General features: G+C 40.5%; 1 protein-coding gene across 1 annotated transcript in view; it reads left to right on the top strand.

The window, feature by feature from the left end:
- macrod2 (mono-ADP ribosylhydrolase 2) overlaps window positions 1-22,400 on the top strand; it is a 551,038-nt gene that overhangs the window by 416,355 nt on the left and 112,283 nt on the right. The window contains exon 8 of the mRNA XM_084735639.1: window positions 6,734-6,807. Within this exon, the coding sequence (XP_084591765.1) occupies window positions 6,734-6,807 (74 nt within the window). The remainder of the gene's footprint in view (window positions 1-6,733; window positions 6,808-22,400) is intronic.

The raw sequence follows: 22,400 nt of genomic DNA, 5'->3' as shown, positions 1-22,400 counted from the left end.
GTCCCCGAGTGAAGGATGAGTCATCAACTGTTTTAAATTATTTTCCAGAAAAAGATAAACTCTGAAATGCTGTTAAAAATATCCTAGAATATCTGCAAAATGATTTATTTGTCAATGATAGGCCAGTTACTAATGCATGGTTAATGTATAGCACAATACATATGTGATAGAAACACTTTTTACTTCATGGGAACTTTAGGAATATGGGAATATTTTAAAGATGCAACATTTTTTTTTTTTTTTTTTTTTTTTAAAAAGCAGGCTTTGTGTAAAAAAAAAAAGAGGCAAAATCTTTGTTAAAGACTTTCCAAAAACAGATAAACATTGGCATTTTTGTTGTTGCCAGTTGTTTTTCTGCAGAAGATTTCCTATGTTTACCACTATTTCAACACCTGTGGTGAATTTACGAGCGCCAGATACCTCAGCCTCAGGCTATATGCTGCTTCAAGGTAGACAGCTCATCAAAATGAATGACGAGTGTTGAGACGTGAACTTGACCAAGTACAACTGAGGGAAAGCAGAATGGGACCAACAATACGATTCTTGCCTCAAGGGGAGAAAAGCTGCACTTTGTATTTTTCGAGAATTCAGTCGGCATTTGTTTGGCAAACGTAGACCACATACCCTCACAAAAAAAAGGTACGTCTTCAAAACAAAACAACACTGGAAATTCTATAGGCCTAAAATAACAGCAGGTTGTGGTCTCCTTGTTACATTATAAGCTCACTCAGGAAAAACAAAACTGGTGTGGTCTGCAGTATGTGCCTACCCATATATTTGCAAACAAAGAATGGGAATGTATCATAGCACAGACATGAATTAGACTCACCTCTGCTCACTTTATCAGGTGATGCAGCTACTTCTCACTCCTTCTCGCAAGATAAAAACACCTTAGCTACACAAGTTTGTTGTGAAAGTTAACTCTGTAAATTTAGGATATGAAAGAGTGCGGTGCTGGCAAAAGAGAGAGCAATGGCTTGCTTGTTCTTAAAGCAAAAATTCCCCCTAAGGCAGAGTGCACATTTATATTATTTCCCCCACGTTCCAGTTCAGTGGATATTTTTGAACATGAACTTTTCATTCTAACTTTCAGAGCCAAGGCCGAGCTCTTTGTGATGTAAACTGAGAGCTGTGTCTATGAACCGAGTCACTCTATGTAGTTTTGAGTTTTAACATTCAAAGCGGTGGCTTTCCTCTGGTCTGGTTTCTAGTTTTGTACAAAATTCATAAAACCACATTCCTTAAAAGTCACCCAGGGTCCTGCACAAGTGCTCATAAAGGTGTTTTACATATGTCTAAGAGAGGGGCCAGAGACTCTGTCTCCCGGTTGCATCAGAGATTAGACCGGGCTCTCTTTTTCTTCATATTAACAAAGGTCCTACATGCTGAAGATCATAGGAATAAAATATGTGAATTCTGTTTTAAGATGAATCTCCCCTTTGGCAGAACACACTGGACTGACATAGAGACATGGATAAAATTGTACCTTTAACTTTAAAGGAAATTAAACTAAGTCATCTTTCTCATATGTTTTCATCATGCTTTTTAATTGTTGCTTAAAGGAGCAATATGTAGCAATTGTGCATGCAAAAATTAGTACAGGAGACCAAGTAGTGAGTTGCCACCGTAGACCGTACATTAAATATTAAAATTGTATTTAATATGCAGTCTATGCCCAGACTCGGGGAAGCTCAGGCGAGCTGCAGGAGCTCCACAGGAGCTTCGCAGGAGTGCAGGATGTGGGTAACATCGTAAACTGACAATAACACTCTAAGTTGATCAGCTGTTTATAACTGTCAGCTGTCTGTCAATGTTAATTTAAGCCTGTGATCCTGGAAACAAAAGCCCACTGTTGAAAACACATGCTCCGGGCTTTGAGTTAAGTGAATGTCTGCCACGCTCAATTAACGTATTACTCAATTAACTGTTATAAACATCTACTTCTTCTTCAAGATTGTTGATGATTTCTCAAGACTCATAAACAAACACTTACTCAGCATTAATTTCAACTATATTTACCATGAAACAGGCACAAAAAAAGTTATTCCTGACTCAGGATAAAAATTTCAAGAGGATATACATAATCAAATATTTCAACTTAACATGCGTCTTTGATTTCTGATGACATTTCATAGTCATTTTATGATTTATGACATTAAATGTATTACATATTTCTTCTTCAAAATTAGTCAAAGCAATGAAATAATTGCAGAAAAACTGCCCTGTAGTCTTTTCAGGTTATATTCTGTAATTATCTAACTTCATTCTCCCTGCATGGTCCAAAGTCCAAATTTGTTGTGGTCACTGAACCCATAAGTACCATCGCTGTCAACATCACTGGATGTTCTATGCAAATGTTACGTAAGCTTGCCAAGCCACCGTAACTCTTTGTTCACATGGCACGTGCCATAGTGCCCCCCCCACCCCTCTCAGTCTGGATGCTGTGTTCTGCCTGGTGATGAAGTAGAGGAGCCTTCAGCAGAAATAACACTGCACCACCTGAGTCCTCATCAGCGGCGCTGCGCTGCACATATCCCATCAGTGCGCCTCACTAAGACAAATCTCCCTGAGCCGGCCATATTCCCAGCATAGGGGAGAGACGAGCCGAGCCAAGCAGCACAGGGACCCTGGAGGGCCCACCATCACTGCGCCTGACGCCAGCTCTCCACCTCCTGACAGATTAGCTTTCAGTGAACCCTCCACATAGCAAATGGAGCAAAAGAGAATGAGAAGGAGGTGTTGAGTGGAGAAGGTGTAGAAGTAAAACACTGAACTTTTTCATTTTGTGTGCACTTGAGCATATAAAAGAGTCAGCTCTCTCAATCCTTTTCTGAACATCATTTTTTGAGCACCCATGAGTGGATTTTGTCAACTGCACTACCCACGGTGACTCCCGTGGCGGAGCGAGGTGACGGAAGTGATGATTGAGGCCATTTTGTTGTATCTGATTTTCAGCGTTTAAACATACTTGGCCCGATGGACAGGGACAGAGAGGCAAAGAGAGGAGAGGTGAGGAGAGGTTAAGGTAGTGGATACTGTGAAGGAGACGAATGATGAGAGAGAGCTGCCGATGCACTCGAATTGCCGCTGTTGACCTCGGTGTTGCCGAGCAGAGTTCTCCTGGCAGACTGCCCCCAGCTGTACTGACCCCTTTTTCCAGCCTTCCATCTAACACTCTTTCTGTCATCTCTTTGCCATCGTTTGTTTGCATCACTTTGCTTTCTTGTTATCGTTCTCACTGGTTCTATATCTCACCTCTGTTCAACCCTCTCTCTATCCTCTCCAGCTCTGCTATGATTAATAGGTATAGCTCTCAAATCAATAGAGCATTTGTAGAAACTCCACATTGAATAGATTAAGTGTACTCAATGCAGTCCACCCACTGCCGGTGACCAGAATGATCACAACATCCTGTTACTATGATTAAGACGTGTTTTTTTGCTCAAAATTAACATATTGGCATTGTAAGAGCACAAAGTAGCTCTGTACTTTTTATGATAATTTACTAATTTGTTTCATTAGTTTGTGTGCTTACTTCTCTGACACCTCTCCCGAAGTGTGTGCTCTTTCTAAACAGCTGGTCCTGTCTCTGTGGATGTATTTTTCGCAGCTTTCTCGTCATCCGCACATCTGTTTGCCTACCTTACTTGATGTGCGAGTGAGAGTGTTGCTGCACATGTGTGGAGACGGATTTCAAAAAAGGAAACATCACCAGACAAAGTGATATCACCGAAAAGGTTAAGTGTGTTTGGGAGACAGTCAGGTGACCTGCTAACTGATTTGGCATGCTGCATTAGGTTCTGAGCGCACAGCTCTGGGGGCAGCTTTTGAAGGGCAGGAGCTGTGAACGGGCCATGCACCGTCTGCAGACAGCGCCTAACAGAGCCATAGGAGCAGTCTGGCTGTCACTGCCGACTCGTATTCAGCTCACATCTTGCTCCACCCAGGGCTTGAGCAGGAGCTCTGCTAAGGCTCGGCAGCACTTCAGCCCCTCTCTTCTTCTCCTCAGCGTAGCTCCTGTCAGGCTGAGGAGGGGGAGGAGAAGAAAAACAGAAAGAAAGGGAGAGAGACATCAACAGTAGTCAGATAGGTGAGACTGGTGAGGATAATACATACAGTATATCTTGGCTGTCAGGGCAGTTGATTCAGAGCATTTAAAGGATAGTTATTGAGAGGCTTCGACGGCAGGTGGTCTGAGTGAGAGATGAGAGAATTCAGGAAAGACTGGATCTTTGTGGCTTTTCATTTTTCTTTACATCCGTCTTTAAAGGGTAGAGGTTGTTGCTTGTAAGCCTGTTTCATAGGTCATAGAATGTTATAGTCGTGGCAATGACCCGGGAAAAGAAAAATATTTGAGAATGTGACCCACGCAATAACCAACAGGTTACAACTGTGGCATGGCCTTTGTATCAGTTGATGTGGGTTGAAATTGAGGTCTTGACCTCTGTCGTTAGAGGAAGACAGTGCCTGCTGCAAACCGTGGTCTCTTATGGAGGTGAGGGCTTATAATGAGGAACAGCGTCTAGCTTTAAATACTGAGCCGGGGTCACCAAGACTGAAAAAACTGGTCTGTGTTTGTTTGTTGGCTTCTGGCCTCAACTTTGCATAGGGCTTATAGTGTAAAGGTTGTGTTTGCAAGGCAGCTGCAGAGCAGCTCAGGATCTGTACAGAGGCTTTAGAGTAAGAATGGTTTTGTTGGGTTTTGCGAAAATCCCAGCAGACCAAACTCAAATATAATTACTTTGAAATGAAGACAACTGAAACACTACTATGTGACAGGGCAGCAGATTGTCAGTGCTTTCAGTAATGGCGTATATACTCTTCAGCTGTAGCAAGGCTGACCCCAGGGCTTTTTTAGTCAATAGCTCACTCTAAGTGTTGAGTCTTGGAAGTTCTTTACAAAGGCAGCAAATGATCTTGAGTCCAGAATCCAGTCGAGTCTTCCCTTAGCTGACCTTATTAAATATTCACCAAATTACAGTCTGTGTGTTTGTGATTGATACATCGTGTTAAAGCTGTTCTTGAGCAGACACGACTGTTGTGATTCATGTGGTATTTAGCCACGTTGCTTCACACTACAGGATTTTGCCCTTGCTCACAGGTTTTTGGAAATCACCGACAAAAAACCCCCACGTCGTAGGCAAATTGGCGCATGCACCCGTGAGCAAAGATCACCATGTGTGAAGTGTTAAAAGATGCAGTCGGTGCCTCGCAGATATCCCGAAAGATGTCAAGCAGGTTTAATATCTGATCGCATGTGGGCCAGCTTGAGAAGCCATGCAACAGCTACAGTGAAAGCAGACAGCCTGAGTGAGGAAACGAGCCGAGCAGCAGCCAGAAAAACCCAGATACAGAACTGCTACAACTTTTATATAGGATATATATATATAGTATTTCTACCTAAAAATGAGCAAAAAGTTATTATAAAGTAGTAGTAGTCGCTATAAAGTAATAAAGTACAAACAAGCTGTAGCCCCAGTAACTATGTGAGACAACACATGCTGCACCTCTACCATGTTTTTTCGTGACAAAAACTAGTTTCATACAACCAGAAGCGGTTGCAGTACACCGCTGCTAAAATAAAACTTTTTTTAAGAGAGGAGAGGAAAGGAGAAGGCTGAGTCTGATCTCCTTTGACACTACCGCTACACTATTTTGTGCTATGCATGCTTCATGTCCAGGATAATTAACACATTTGTAAGTAAAAAATACAAACAGAGAGGAAAGGGGCTCCATCATCACTGTAGAAACTTTAATTTGGTCCACGGATGCTTCATATGCAGTACCAGTCAAAAGTTTGGACATGCTTCTTCTTTAATGTGTTTTCTTTAATTTTTTATAAGAAATGGTTCCAACAGTGTGCAAAGCTGTCAGCAAAGCAGAATCAAAGAACTGAAACCTTTTGCACACTTGTAGTTCGACAGGTGTGTGTGAAAACACCATAGGTCGACAATAAAAAGCAAAAAGACTCTTGCACACTGTTTTCCGCACTTGCAATCAAAGACAGCGATGTTGTTGAATCTTTGATTGCAAGTGTTGAAGACAGCGTGCGAGAGTCTTTTATATCTTAGATTCTTAAAAAACCAAAACTTTTGTCTTGTTTTCCATAAAATATCAGTAACTTGCTGGTGAAATATCTTGTAATATGTGAATCCCTGTCTCTGATCAGTCATATAGTGTGAAAAGCACAACAATTTCAAGACCCACAATCACAAGACAAAGTGTTGCTTAGTGTTAACGGCACAGCGATCTGAAGACTTTAAAAGCTCTGTCGTGCGACCAAAGCTTTAGCCACACTAGCTTTACTACATGTTTGTTCTGACAAGCTGATAAAGTAGGCTGTTGTGAATGATCACACATCTAAGTGTAATTTTTCCCATAAAGACAAAACATTAATCAATTTTACTTGTTTTGGCGATAAGTGAGGGTGTGATTACAAATCTCTACATATGTAGTTTGCACCTACACGTTGTACCCCAGAAATATGTCTGTGGGTGTGTGTTTTCTCCCCATCACTGTGCATCTGGCAACACGTCTACGGCAGTTTATCAGACATCTGGTCTCATCTACCAGAGACGAGCAGCTTGTGCTGCTTTCCATTGATTTAGGAGAAATGCTGTTACCTGTGGAGATATCGGTTTGTCTGTCTGTTCGCCTGTCTGTTTCTGTATCCCTCTTGCATCTGCATGTTGGATACAACTGGTATTGACACTGTTTTTTTTTTCTCTCCTAGGCTTTCCCAATGAGCCTGCAGCTGACATCGCTCTGAGCACAGTCAAGAACTGGATCGAAGAGAATCCTGATAAGGTAGGACATGCCAGAGTGATGCATATTTCAAACAAATACCTGTCAGTCTCTCCATTTGCGCAGGCACCGTGTATTTCATGCTTTTGTTGATTTGCTGTGAGTGGAGATGATTGGACCACCGCAGAAACACAGAACACTGATTCTCATGCATCTCTGTATCAGACAGACATCTTATCCACCTTCCTCGCTTGATCAACCCCTTAGTTTGTGGTCTGCATGCATATCAAATTAAAAGCCAGTCTGAGACTAATCAGGCCTTAAATGGTCTGTTGACTGTTTAATTGGTCTATTCTGGGGAGAGCTATTAAACCCAGAAGAACATAAACACATCAGATGAAATCATCTGAAATTGGTTTTTGTATTAGATGTATTATAATTATGCATCCCAAGGACTGAAAGCTCAAATAGTCTGTAAATACCCGGTTACTTATCTGCTGTATCACCACAATTTCTTTGATAGAAAACATACATAAACACAGTCATCTGGAAAGCATGAGGAATGGTATAATCTGACAAACAGAGGATCATCTTCAATTTTAGTTATTAGGTGAGAAGCAAAATAGTCATCATCTGAAATGACCATTGCAAAGAGAGGTAATATATCCATCTCCCCTGTGGGAAACTGAAATGGAGTTGGACATTTTAATTTCAAAGACATTTTGGCTGAAGATTGAGCTGCATGCCTCAGTCAGGACTGCAGAGAAGCCATCATCACTGTTTTATTATCCAGACAGTGAGAAAAACAATCACTGGTGTGCTAGTTTACAAAGCTGCTACTTTATACTGATTTCTAAACACGATAATGTCAGTTTAGAACTCATTATCAAGAATTAATCTCGAGCTGTTAAAATTATGTAATTGTTTGCTCTTCACCCAGTGTCGAAACCTTATGTGACCTGTAATGTGTCAGCACTAATTGACCCTTCCTACGTTCTGCCCCCTGGAACCTCTGTCAACTTTCTCCTTTTCCATTTCATTTTCCAGCATGCTGTTTGCCAGGTTTGTCTATGTTGAAAAGAAACCAGATTTGAAAGACGTTGACCGAGGTTTGACGAGGTACTAAGATTCAGGGCTCAGCAATAAGAATCGCCCACTTGCCCAGGGCAAACAAAAGGCCATATCGGGCCAGTAAATCTGGCAACTCACTTGCCCGACCTATGAAACTACTTTGATGATCAATTGATTGTTAAAGTAATTTTTCATGCAAAAATAGAAGAAAATGCTGTCAGCCCCTCAAATATGTAGATTTCTTTCTTTTCTCTGTTTATTATCATATTAAACTGAATATCTTTGGGTTTTGGTCAGACAAAAAAAGACATTTAAAGCCTTGGACTTGGAAAACAAGGACATTTTTTACTATTTATGGCATTTTATAGGCATTGCAGCTCTAGATTAAACATGATAATTATTTTTAGTCTCTGTTTTTATTTGATGAGCACTAATAAAGAAAACAATTTGTGCAGGGGCAAGTAAAAATAGATTTCAGACAAATAAATTTTTACATTGAACCCTGAGATTGCTCAACTATTACTGGAGCACAAACCAAAAAGGGACAAGGCTTACAAAGAGTCAATTAACCATGTCAAAGTCCTGGCAAAGAAATTTAATATACAGATGTGAAACTAAAGCTAGGACCAATTTTAATATAAGCAATTGTGAGGCGGCGACACAAGGCTTCTACAGCAGCATTATTACATGTTATATATTTTCATTAAAAGTTGCTGACGACAGCATTGCACCCAGTTGTCAGGAGGCTGTTTAAGGCTATACAGCGCATTTATCAGTTTGTGAGTCAGTGAGTGATGGTAACCTTCGGGGGTCATCTCTGTTTACTGTGCCACTGTTTATATCTGTCACTGTGGATTGAGGTGTTTTATAAAGCTCACAGCTTGATGTGCTACAACATCCCTCAGCTGGTGTTATGGATGTTGTGAAAAGACAGCCAAATGATTCCGAGCTGCCGGATTACTTTGCAGCTGATGTGCTATGTTTGCGGCACTTATTCTCTCTACCTGATGATTGCTGTAACATGTACTCGGGGAATCCATCAACACTCTGGCGTAAAGAAGGTTTTATACAGCTTATTGCCGACTGTAAATAACGACGTAATGTGCAAAGCTGACTTTTGTGGCGGTGTTGTTCCACAGCCACGACTGCTACTTGCCGTACGGAGGCATGCACTGCTGCACATGAGAGACAATTTTGTGATGCCTTGACTGATAGCTATCTCTGGTGTGGGTAGATCAAGTAGAAAATATTACAATTCAAGGAGTGAGGGGTAGATGTCTACGGAGGATTCCCTGAACGCTGTTTGGCAAAGCTCCACGAGCATGAGCCGTGGATCTTCAACTCTAACTAGACCAAGAGTGAGTAAGCTTTTAACGAGATCAGAGAGAATAAAGTGATACATTTTACCCAGAAGCGCAGCAGTGTTTCCCTCACATTGGAAACTCTTCCAATCAAACCACAGAACAACATGCACTGAAACAGGATGTCTTCCCTCCCGATTTCAATTCATTTACCAATGCTCGGTGCTAAGTTACTCTTGGTGCATCACGAAACAGATTTTTAAAAATGATGCATGATGTAAAATGATAAGCTTTTCAAGTAATCATGCCAGGTTAGAGAATTTAAGACTACTGGATTTTCAAAAATCCGTGGAACAGCATGTATTTTCTCTAGCGTTTAAGTGTTAACATGCTTTGGCTGATAATTTCTTTAGCGGCATTTACCCAGTTGACACACCCTGTGTCAACCTGATTGATAACTGACATGACTCTGTTTCAGGCTTTGTGTCAAGTCATGAGAAAATTAAGAGCTGAAAGTTGTTTACTGCATGTCTCATACTATAATCAGATTTGAAATTGGACCAGGTAAGGCTAAATGCTTGGGTCCCATTATGTTTTCCAGCTAAGAAAGGTCAATTGTAGGTCGTCTGCAGGCATCCGCTTGCCAAAAAATATGTACTTTGTTATTTTCATGCTTTGAAGGTCACCACAATGCAGGAAACAAATTTATGAAACTCATATTTTTTTACATCTACCAAGTATGGCCAACAGCAGGGCATCAACTGTGTGGTTTTGAAAAAGATTTACCAACTACTAATCTATTGTTCTTTAGACAAACTTGAATCTTTGAGTTTTAGAAACCCCAAAAATCTATATTTAGATTTATTAAAACTAAAATTTTCAAGTTGATCTAAACAAGAAAGATAAATAACTCAGCTAAAACCTATTATAGTTTATTTCAAAAATAGAAATTTGAGTTGGGCTCTAATTAAAAAAATCTTTTGCAGTAAATCACCTTGCAATTTTAAGTTGTATCAGCTTCTTCTCTTTTTTTTACTGTGAAAAAAAGAAAAATATTTGGAGGTGTTGTTATTTATAGGTTGTTATGCAGTGGTTTCTCTGGTCTAGCCCACTTGAGATCAAATTGCGCTGTATGTGGGCCATGAACAAAAATGAGTTTGACTCCCCTGCCTAACAGTCAATAAAACCATTGTGAATAAACCCTTGAAGGTTTCCATGCACACTGTTGTTTTGTTCATTTTCTCAATCTCTCCTCAAAGGCAGACACAAAGAGATGAGTTGTTGTATACTATACCATCAAAAGGCTCACAAACGTTCAGCGTCGCTACAGTAGCTCATATCACAGATTGCACACAGCTTTCCAAAGATAGAGCGAGAACGAGAGGTTTGAATCCCAGTTTATCATGCATGGAACAATAGGACTAGATTGCTCCGCTCGCTTGTTCACCTCCAGCTCTGCGCGCCCAGAGGATCCTGTGTTGTGGGCGTCCACAGAGACGAGTCATTTCAGGGCCGTGATAAGGGCTCTGCTTTGGGGAAGATACTGCGGTATTGTGGCTGAATTTCAGTACAATAGGCTGGCTGAGGATCTAACACACTGGGGTGGCAGAGTACAGGCCACAGCCCCCCACCGCAACCCCCTCCACGGGCGCGCACGCTCTGACGTGATAGCATTGTCAGTGTATGTCCAGCTGTTTATGTCTGTTACTCACAGTGGTGAAAAGTAACTGAATACTTTTACTCAACTACTGAGGAGTATTTGCATTTTCCTCTACTTTATATTTGTACTCCACTACATTTCTGAGGTAAATAGAGGGCTTTTTATTCCACTACAGTACATTTATTTGGTAACTTTTGTAACTGGTTGCAGATTCAGATTAATAATACAAAATATAATGAACAAATAATGGTGTGCTTATTATAATATAAGATAAAAGTTTATTCATCCTCAGGGAAAAATTCTTAAGCGACACATAAGTATAAAATGAGCCCCACCTTTACCAGCTGCATTAAAGTGATCTTCACAATAATGTGTCAGTATTTGCAGGGACAGCTTGGGACTGGTAAAGTTTATGTTACACTTATTTTAAAAGCCTTCTCAGCTGCTAAGATTGTCATTAAGCCGCAGGAGCTACAAACACATTTCATTTAGATGGACCTATTTTTAATCACAAATTCCTCCCATAGTGTCAGCTGCAGTCTCTGTCATCTGATTTAAAACAGGCTGAATGATCGTCAACAACCTGTTATTTATGATAGCCAAATCAGTGCAGTAGACAAGTGAAAACACATCAATAATACTCTCACATATTTTACAAGAACAAACAGGACATTTTTAAACACTAAAAGCTGAAATTATAGCCAACATAACTGATTTGATCAGAATAATTTCACAGATTCATATGTTGTTCATATTATCTGTGACTATAACTGTTAATTGTCGGGAGAAAAAGGACAGGCTTCGAGAATTGGGACAACTGCTTGTAATTTGGGACTGTCCTTAATTTTCAGGACGTCAGAGTCAGTGGGTAGGTGCAAGCAGAAGTGACCTGCCAGATCAATTTACATTTTTCTGAAACTGTCCATGCTGCATATCGAGTACTTTTACTGTCAGTACTTTAAGTATAGTTTTATGCTTTTACTTTTGCACATTCACTTTACATTTTACTTGTATTGCTACAGTTACTTAAAGCTAGTACAAGGAGTTTTTAACTACTTATTAAAATAGTTTGAACTTAATATTGATGCTTCCATATGACCAATATAACTTAGCGTGACAATCAGCTAGAGGATTGACTATTTCTATTTAGCTAATTTTATTGTCTGCCACCAGTTAAATTCTCCATGAAATCAGATGAGATGAGCCTGTGTTTACATTTTCCCAGCCAAAGTTACAGTTAGTAATATGTTAGCCAGTTAAAAAGAAGCTAATTATATTTTTGATGTTATAATTTGTGGTTATTATTATGGTGTAAACCCTACCGGTTTCGTCCACAGAGGCCTCCAAAACAAACAAAATAAGAACATTTTGTAATAGTTTTAATAAGATTTTGAATGTTTGACTTTAACTTGTAACAGATTATTTTCTCACTGCAGTGTTGCTATATTTATTTAAAGATTTGAGTTCTTCTTCCACCGTCGGTTATCCAGTTGAGATATGAATCTGGCAGCATGTAGTCACACACACAACAACTGGACAGTAATTGTCCACTGATTGAAATGTGCACACAAGAGGGTCTAAGGACTGAAGACACTGTTACATCAAATAGTGAAGGACTTTGTGTGCATACAGTGAGTCTGTGTGTGCGTTTGTGTGTGTGTGTGTGCAAGACAGGGAGAGAGGACAGACTTTAAAAAAAAGAGGACACTGCGTGATTGATTAGCAGTGAGTTTATCTCCCAGGCCAGCACACTGTAGCCCTGATGCACTCACCAGCACACAAAGGGCCCCAGTGCCAGCGTGAAATTCACTCTTAAAAGCACCTAGACTTCCATTGTGGGAGAATAAACAGCCTCGCCGTGGTCAGGGAGAGCACATCCTTTAATCTAGAGAGACTCGAGTGCAAGAATGATCCTTCAGATCACAATAGATGAAAGAATAAGGGAGGTCAGCCTCTACTTCCCTGTATCCACAGGAATAAATGAAATAGAATATGTGGGTATGTGTAAACAACAGACCAGAAGGCTCTAATCTCTTCAAAAATGCATAAGGGGTTGCAGACATAGAGGCAGTGACAGCCCAACACAACCAGTCCTCCATATGGTATTGGAGCAGTTTCCTCCTGCTCACTGCACACACGCCCCTCCACTCATCTGGCTTTGGTTTATTTCTCATTTTCAGATCTAATTTGGTTTAATTCAGGCTTACATGGGTTTAATCTGCAGATGAAAAATGTGGTCTGACACTTTATTTGGCTGCCACGGATGTGCTCTGGATGGCCAAGCTTTTTAATGAAGCTTTTCAAGGGCCCAGCAGCCCGGCATTACTGACACAGTCTGAACACTTGAGACAGATTGGGAGTCTGTAATAAGCTCTGCTGCGCTGTGCCGCTCAGGACAAAATTGATGTGTAGAGATTTCACCTTTCAACATCACTCTGGTATGGGCCTTAGTATTAAGCACTCCACTGTGCCGACGACGCTCCCAAAACAGGTGTTTACATCCCTTTTCCCTTTTCTGTGAATGATCTGTTTACCTTAGTAGCATTTGTCATTTAAGACACCTGATAATAAATTCCATTTCAAGCCAGGGATGGTGACTTAACAATGATTTGTTACAAATGTCAAGTGGCTATTAGGAATAAATACAGTATGGTGTATGTTTTGTATGATTGTGTTTTTCTGCGTGAATAGATATCACTTCAGGAGGCTGTCTGGGTTTTGGCAGATGGAGCCGTAACATGACAATATTGAGGCATTCATTGTCATTCAGCTGAATAAGATTGATGGTTGCTGTTATCGTGGCTATATTGTGTGGTTCACCTTTAAAAAGTGTGAATTACATTTTTGAGCATTGTGACCAGCTTTATCTAACAGGCGTGGTAAGCAGACAGTAAACTGCATACGTATGTGCTCCCCGTGCTTGTTTATCACCCTCTATACAGAGTGGTTAAAATGATGATGAATTGCCACAGAGAACACAAAGAGAATACAGAGTGCATGTCCTGTCCCCTTTTTCCAACTAGCCTCTCTTCCATTAGCCTTGTCTGGACGGTGTATTTTTAATAGAGTGTCTTTCTAAAAGGCTGAAATGCGATAATGCATCTTAAAGTGGTATCTTTTACTGTAAGGGACAATGCAGTTTGAACATCCACACGTCATAATCGTGGATGTATGTGAACAGCCCACTCGAGTTTCAACATGTCCTCATATACAGCGTTTCTGGTCTGAGGTTCTCACACAGTTAGACAAGATCTTTAATGCTCCTTACAGCTGGGGGCTAAGACACGTGTGCTGGGCATTAATGATGAGCTCCCACAGAATATTCGATTTGCTGCATATTCTGCTGCACCGTGACTTAAATGCCTTCCTGGAATGAATGGCAGTCACTTCCGACTAGACAACTGGCAGTCGTCATTTTCAGCTGTAACGCTTTCAGGAGCAATTTTGGAGCAATTGCGTGTGCCAGAATGAGTACAGGAATCCAGATAGTGAGCTGGAGCCATAGACGGTACATTAAATAGGTTGAAATCCTATTTAGTATGCCATCCCCCGGACGCAGGGAAGCTTGGGCAGGCTGCAGGAAAGCTGCAGGAGCACAAGACAAGCTTAACATTGTAAATTGACAAGTGATGACAAGTCCTCCAGTGTAAGTTGATCAATTCAGCGGTTTATAACTGTCAGTTGTCTGTCAATGTAAAGTTAAACACACTGGTCTGACCTATAGCTCCTGCTTACTGAATGTGCTGTGCTGCTTTTTTAGCATCTTGGATGAACCACCCAACAGTGACATCTCACCACCGGTCAGACTAACTCATCCTGAAATATCTCTGAAACCGGGGTCTATCCATGGGGAGCTCATGGAGCAAACACTGGTACTTGCACACTTGTGTCCTCGCTTGGTTTATTTTGTGTAAACAGCTTCGGTGTCCATGTTTGGCTTGCAGTTTACGGTGCAAAGGTTGATTGTATTAATTTGTTTGCAGCAGGTAGAGACTGAATGAGGAGAGGGAGCGGTGGTAGTGTGAAAAAACAGTTAATCTGAGAAATAAATGTTGTTTTCTGATTTTATTACAGCGGTTATTTTCAAAGCTCAAATAAAACTCCCCTCACACCACCACGCAACTCCGTGCTAATTGCCTCAACACCTGATTTTGTCTGAATACAGCCTAACTGCTAGGTTTGTGTGAACTCAAGCTGTCATTTTCTTGGCTCAACAGGTAAATTAGGTCTCCAACCTGAGCTGGTGAAAGTGTTGTTATTACTGTGATATGAAAGCATTAAACAGGCATTTTAGATGGGTGAGATGTGCACACTTTGAAACAAAATCATGGAAGAAGAAAACATTCAACATTTTGCTGCCATTAAATTGTTTATATTTTCCTCTTCCCTTCCTCTTTTGTGTCAAAAAAGTTCAGTAAAAATAGTCAGGTAATGAAGAAATCATTGCTTTATCGTGGTTAAAATGACGATGTGTGTAAATTTCACTCTTTAGTGCGGCAGTAGATGTCAATTTAGATTAAAGTATGGCCCGAAAACCTCAGCTTGGAGTGAAGAAACAAGCCCTTCAATTTGAGAACAGAGAGCCGCTGAAACAGAGGCTAACACTAAGTGGGGTGGTACTTCAGCTCTCTGTTGCTGCATTACTCCTTCATGGTGTTTTTATTGTCTACTATCCAGTGAAAAGACTTCGCCAAGTGTCGCATCTGCAGCCGAGGGAGGCACGAATTTGCTCCGCGCATGCCTCGAGGACGCTGATGTGCCGCTGATGGTTTGTGCAACTGGCATGGTGTTCAAAGCCAGCACTGGGCTTTTGAAGTCAGTGTCTAGCCCCTTTGAGTCGTTTGCTGTGACTGAGAGCATCAGGGAGATATGGCCTGATCAGAAGCTGAGAGCATGACTAAACACTCAACTCTGTATCCACATACTGTACCGTCTCATGTGGAAGGAGATGCGCAGTTTGACCTGAGAGAGCTGTACTCTCTTTTCTGCCTCTTTGTCAAACACCTGCAGGTTTGGCTGCAGACATGCTTTAGAGAGAGTGTGTGAATGCCTTATTAGTTTTCTCTGTCAGAGAATTACTTTTCTGGCACCAGTGTTAATGCATGCCATGTAGTCTAATACATTAGTGGCAGTCATTTGGCCCAAGGCAGTAGAATGGGGATTTTATGGCTTTTATGATCTGAGGATTTTATTATCTGGCTCACTCTGGATAATATGATGTGTGCTCTTTGATTCCCCTGACCTCAGGTTGGTGTCGTTAAATACTTCTAGTTTCAGTGTTTAAATAGATTTAAGATGATATGGATCCAATTTCTGAATTGACACTGGTGAAAGTTATTTCTTAAATGTTCTACTTTTTGCACTTTATGTTATCTTTGGAGGGGAAAGCAGTTTTCATTAAACGCTCGTGCTGTCAAAGATAAAGAAAAGTTTATCACGAGCAGCAAATGCTACAGTATTTCCAATGTTTATCTGAATTGTTTGATTGACGCTCTTGCCTTCAGAGAGAAATCCTCTCTGCACGACTGGGGATTAAGTCTATCATCTCTCTATCTTGTCCAAAGACCAAGGTGTTGCTTTACTTCTGGTAATTGCAGAATGATCACCCTGTTCTCTAATGTAAGGCGACTTTATGTCTGAATTGAATATTCTGTTGATGCTCCATCCCTACTCAGAATGACAAGAATTAATAAAGGAATAAATAAAACTGATTACATCTCTGTCTCAGAGATGGTTGAAAACTAAAATAAAGCTTTGAATGTAATCACTATGGCTGTTATTGAGGATTACAAAGCCAACTAGAAAAGTGCACTTGGGAGAGTGTGGATCCCCACTGGGATACAGATGGTGAAGCACCTACTGCAAACTGCCAGCAGAGATTTGCAAAGTTCTGCAAACATGAATATGACCCCGTTGTCCTGACAGCTGAAACAAGACTTCAGGCTGAAGCAGTTGTTCATCACTTGCGGCTGGTTAAGAGGAGTGAGACGTCAGCTGTCAATGGTTGTATAAAACAGACCAGTCAAGAAATAGAATTACTGCCTGACAGTTGTATCCCTGCGCTGCCAGTCAAGTTGTACTTTACATCCATGTCTGTCCAGACTCATTTAATTAATATAGTGAAGTTATTTAAAATGGAACTTACTGCTATATTGACCCATAACTTTGAAGGAACTTTTCTTCTGAAGGAAGCTTTTGGATATAAATATCACCACCTCATCATTTTATCTTATTAGATACTTCATCATAATTAGCATATGAGCTCTTGAAGTTTGAAGAAATTCCCTGAAAGCCCTCATGAGATACAGCGTTCACATGAATTGGATTGCTTGAAAACATAATGCCAGTAGCCTGGTGTGGAGCGATTAAAAAGATTTTTCAAGAAATTTGAATCACAGAGGTCCTTCAGCATACGGTCATGAATGTGCACCAGAAAATATTAGGCTGATTCGTCCAGTCATGTGCAATATTAACTGCAGACAAAATGCAGGTCCACTGATCATGCACAGACACGCTGACTCACGCACACATGGAAGCAATTGCATAATCTCTAACACACACGATGGAAAAAAAATGCATGCAAAATATCTCTTTACAGGTAACACAGACCACAGTAAAACTTTTTTTCTTGGCGATTTCTAGTTGTTAGGGACTGATATCTCCTCTGTATCCATGTGCTCTTGTACACATGCACTGAGCCCACCAATAAATACGGCCCACTTCATTCTAACACATGAACACTGAGATATGATGCCCTCTGAGTTCAGCTCTCTCCGTTCGTGCAGATAGTGTAGTCCCACCTCCATGCTTACTGTGCTGGAACAAGCTATCTTAATGACATGCTAATTGATTTAGTGTAGCACAGATAGCGGTAGGCTGGCACACCGTGATAAAGCAAGAGTGGGTCGAGCTATTGGTTCAGAAGAGGACAGGAGACTCATCAAACTCCAACTTGCTCATTCACTCTATTTGAACACAATTTTACACCGCAGTACCCCACACTGAAGCGTGGAGGCCTTTACTGTGGAGGTGTTGTCTGTGTGTGTGTGTGTCTTTGTGTGCGTGTGTGTTCAGACTGCTTAGTGCACGCTCTTGTAAGTACGGTACATGACCCAGTAAGCTAATTTTAAGACTGCCGCAAGTTCAGACAACACACAAAAAAAACCCCTCTGCCGTGTTGTCACAAGAACGCTCATCAAAGCCATTAATTATGTAGTCTATCTATGGCCTGCAGAAACAGATAGTGGAAGAAAAACATTATGACCACTTCACTGTCCTCTCACTCACTCAAACTGATATCAAGCCATAAAGTCTGGGACACACAAATAACCTTGGTTAGCATTGCCAGTGTAATGAACTGCTCATTGGCGGGTACAGCAAAAGAAAAACGTTCACAGTGATTTGTGAAGTGAATATGTTCAGATATGAATATATCACTTATACAAGAATATTAAGTTGTCTTTCAATAGCAGTCAGCCACATGATTTTGAGATCATTTACATTTATTCTACAGCTTAATGACCAGAGAAAGAAGCTCATTAGCTAAATAGTTTGCTGCAGCTTTACTTTTTTACAGTCATCAGATTCCCATGCTTTCTTGTTTTCTGGCCAGTGTATTATTTTCCACAAACAAAGGCTCTGCCTGGCATCCGTAAAATGAATGAGAGGTTGAATGTAGTCCCAGGATTCTAATTCTCTACAAGTTCCTATTTGACAAATTACAGAAAGAAATATCTCCAAAATAAAACTGAGGATTGGTTGCATCCACCATTTTGGCAATATACTACATGGGGCAATACACAGTTACATAATGAAAAGGCAAGAGCAGCAACAAAATGCTCGACCTCCTTGTTCAAATACAGCTGCATGAGGCTACTACTCAGGCAGTGGCAGCCTCTTTCACCCAGCACAGTCGGTCATTATCAGCCACCCCATCAACAAGCTTGCTTACAGTGTGAATATTAGGCTCCAGTGCTACAGGCTACAGTGCATCTGTTTCTGTATGTGGCGCACATATGCAGGACTTCCCGGTGCTACCGATGTTGAAGGGTTGAGGCTCGATTCAGAGAGGAGGGGCGGAGACCACCGCAGTGATTACTTTAGCTGTTGCTGTGTGATTGCACAGTCTCTGGCATGTGATTAGGGGGAATGGGCCGTATCTCTCACCATCTCAAAGGGGGATCAAATCAGCCTCAAAGCCTGGCTTCAGGCGGTGGTGCATTTGAAAGTCAATGTTTTATTTCTAAGCATAAATTACTTGATCAGGGCATTTTTTTGCCCAAGGTTGTATTCAGAAGTAAGGGTTGCCACAGTTAAAAGGGGTAAAAGAGGCTCTAGTGTTTGCATATGTTATGTCACACATGTCCCGATCAAGTGGATGTTTTATTTCTGCATTAAATTTTTGTGTATGCCCTTAGCAGGGCTGAGAGGGTTACTTTAAAAATGTATTCCAATACAAATACTAATTACTTGCTCAAAATATGGTAACCTAATCCAAAAATCACAGTATAAAAGTAACTTAACGTTTTTACTTTCTGTTACTTTTGGTTTACCTCAATTCCAAATATGGTTGTTTAGCATAATATAATATTTATGTTTGTTGTAGGTTTATTAATTGTTGCTCAGCTATTCCTTCCTTTGTTATGCATGAATGCATCATTACATTATTATTTATGTGCGACCTGAAACGGAAAGCAGAGTGATATTTGCTATTTGCTTCCTGTAAAAAGAGAGGGAGGAGGGGGCTTTCATTAATGCTACAGCCCCCAGCCATGCAGCTCAGCAGCAGTCTATTGACTGACTCTTTGCAGTCTGGGAGCTCCCAGTGAACATGGAGATACTGAGATTGAATACAGCCTCCAAACGGGAACACAGTGCAAAGATAATTTTCTTGTTGGGTTTGGCTTTTGGCACTCCAGGGCTGAGCCAGGTAACTTAGCTGCATGGCTAACCAAGGCATGGGCAGTTAGCAATTAGCTACTTTAGCAATGGATAAAGCCATATTTGTATAACTGTAAATGACCTCAGTTCTGTATTCCCTGTCATCTCGGAGGTTGTATTTGGTCCTGGTCCAGCTGTGTTCACTGGGAGGCTGCTGAGGCTTCTGTCGCCTGCTAAGAACAGCTAAGTTAGCAGTAAGTACGACCCAGAGTTGAAGCTGAGCAGCTGGATGATATCAAAGGAAACACCAAACAGCATTTTCTCCAGTAAAATATGATCCAGTTTCATCCAAATCAGTGAATAAAGTCATTATGTTGTGTTTTTGTACAAGTACAAGCTAACCAATAAATCTTAGCCTTAGCTCTGAATCGCTAATCTTGGAAGACTGATTGACAGATTTATGACATATTATTGGTCAAAACTGGTTGATTCTAGTTTACATTAGCACCCATCATATTTTGTTTTACAGGAAGAAAACATTTTCCACGATTTTGATATTAACAAATGGATTTAAGTAAACTTTAAGCAGTAGTAGTAGTATTGCCAGGTTAGCTAGCTAACTGAATTTCTGTGTAGCTAATATTAGCGGTGGGTCGCGATTCTTTTTTTAAAATTGAAATTCTCATAAAATGTTTTGTGTATACACTGCACATGGTAGCATCGCGCTTTATTTTAAAATACATTTAAATATTGTAATGCTGATAACATTCCCCGTTTTTATGCAATGTGTCTTTTTTTTGTGACTGTAATGGAATACAGTTACTTTATTTGTGTCCTAATTATGTAACTCTGATATATGTAGTCCATAAATCCCCAAGCCTGGCTCTTACTCACTTGCTAGAAATTCCATTCATAAATCTCCATTTAATGATATGATAAGCTATCAAACTTCACCAGAGTCTTTGTAGAAACCAGCAGTGTACTGAAAAATGAAATGAAGATGCTCATATCTCCAGTGAAGCCCAATTGATTCGCTGAACCATAAAAGGGTATAAATGCTCTTCAAAGTTGTGTTAAAGGTTGAAGCTGTGGTTCAGTTCGAGTCATGCTGAGTTCTGAAGAGCTAATCCCCCATGCAGTTTGCCTTTTCAAATTGAGCTTTCTATTGAGCTGCAGGAAGAGAGATGTTGAGAGCTGTGGGCCAATGTTCGTCATTACCAGGTGTGATTATCTGCAGCAGTCTTCGCCTTACTGACCCGATGTGTAGCAGGCCTTTAAATTATGTCATTGTTTGACTGTTACCTTTACTGACACATGATCTTCACAGTGCTGATTGACAAGGGCGTCTGTCTCTGTGGGACACAGGCAGCAAGGCTAGCGCAGTAGGAGTGGTACATGCTGTAACTCAACGGGGCTTCGGAGATAAGGCCGGGCGCTGGGGTCAGCTTACGTGGTGCAGGAGGGTGATGGATAGAACAGGAGGCGTTCGCTGTGTAAAGGCTGTAGGGCTCAAATTTGGATAGCAGATGCTTTATCGTATAACACCTCTACTCACGATTCTTGTCATCTAAACTTGTGCTCGCTTCGTAAACTTCAGTGAAAAAGAAAACCGCATCTTTACAGCCTGATTCATGATATCACCTGCTGTATGAAAAGTTCTTAAAGGGACAGTTCACCCCAGAAACCAAGGGCCCTTTAAGTCCCCCAGACTTACTTCAGCGATTTTCAATTAAAGGAGACCACAAAATAATTGCGATGGGACCAAAACTTTCCTGCTTATGTAATTATATGTTTATCTGCTTTAACCAAGATTGTATTTATTCTGAAAAATTGCATGAATTATCTGTGAAACTGCAGTATCTGCACACATGCCCCAGTTTGTTTTCAACCCCATCATGCCATAACATTTACCCTATATAAAAACAATGGATTAGGCCCTGTGATGTCAGAATTGAAGAAGTAACATCCCACACATCTTTTAAATAACATGCTGCAAAGAAAGACAAGAATCAGTATCTTTTCTTAGCTCTATTGTTTTTGTTGTCAGATTGAGAATGTCAGGCCCAACATTTCAACTCTGCTGTATGAATAAATGATTGAAAACAGTTCTTTAGGAAAATTTAAAATTAGTGTTGCAAAATATTAAATTTTTGTGATGTCCTAAATCCCATGTGATGTCTGCCTTCTCTCATATGTAAGGGGGGCGAAATGGCACTCAGCTCCTGATGCTCAAAGCATCAAAAAATGCATTTGAAAAACTTCAACACCAGTGTCTGTTTCCTAAAATCATGACCCGGTTACTCAAAATAATCCACAGACCTTGTTTAGAGCAGTTTCATGTAGGAACTATTCCGACAGATTCTGCTGCAGAAAGAAAGTAGTTCTGGTAGATTCTAGCGAAGAACAAAAGCAGTCTCTGCATGAAGCTTCACACAATAATGTCTGTGAATTATTTTTGAGTAGGTGAGCATGTCGTCTGGAAAGATGTGTTGCTGGTCAGTTTGAAGATGAAGATGAAGTTCAGACAAGACGACAGAAAAGACGCTACAAAACAGGATGCAGAATGTCAGTGTAAATATGATATAAATCAGATATACTGTATATGACGATATATAAAGACAATAAAAACAATTAAATAAAGGATTAATAAGAAAACTAGAATAAAAATAAAATATAAGAACAGTAAAGCAATAAAAACAATAAAAAAGACAGTAAAAAGAAGACATGACATAAAAGCAAGTCAA

This window comes from Lutjanus erythropterus, chromosome 14 (assembly GCF_056507025.1).
Source record: "Lutjanus erythropterus isolate fLutEry1 chromosome 14, fLutEry1.hap2, whole genome shotgun sequence".
Lineage (NCBI taxonomy): Eukaryota > Metazoa > Chordata > Actinopteri > Lutjaniformes > Lutjanidae > Lutjanus > Lutjanus erythropterus.
Note: the sequence above shows the minus strand (reverse complement) of the source record. Positions and strands in the feature narration are given on the sequence as shown.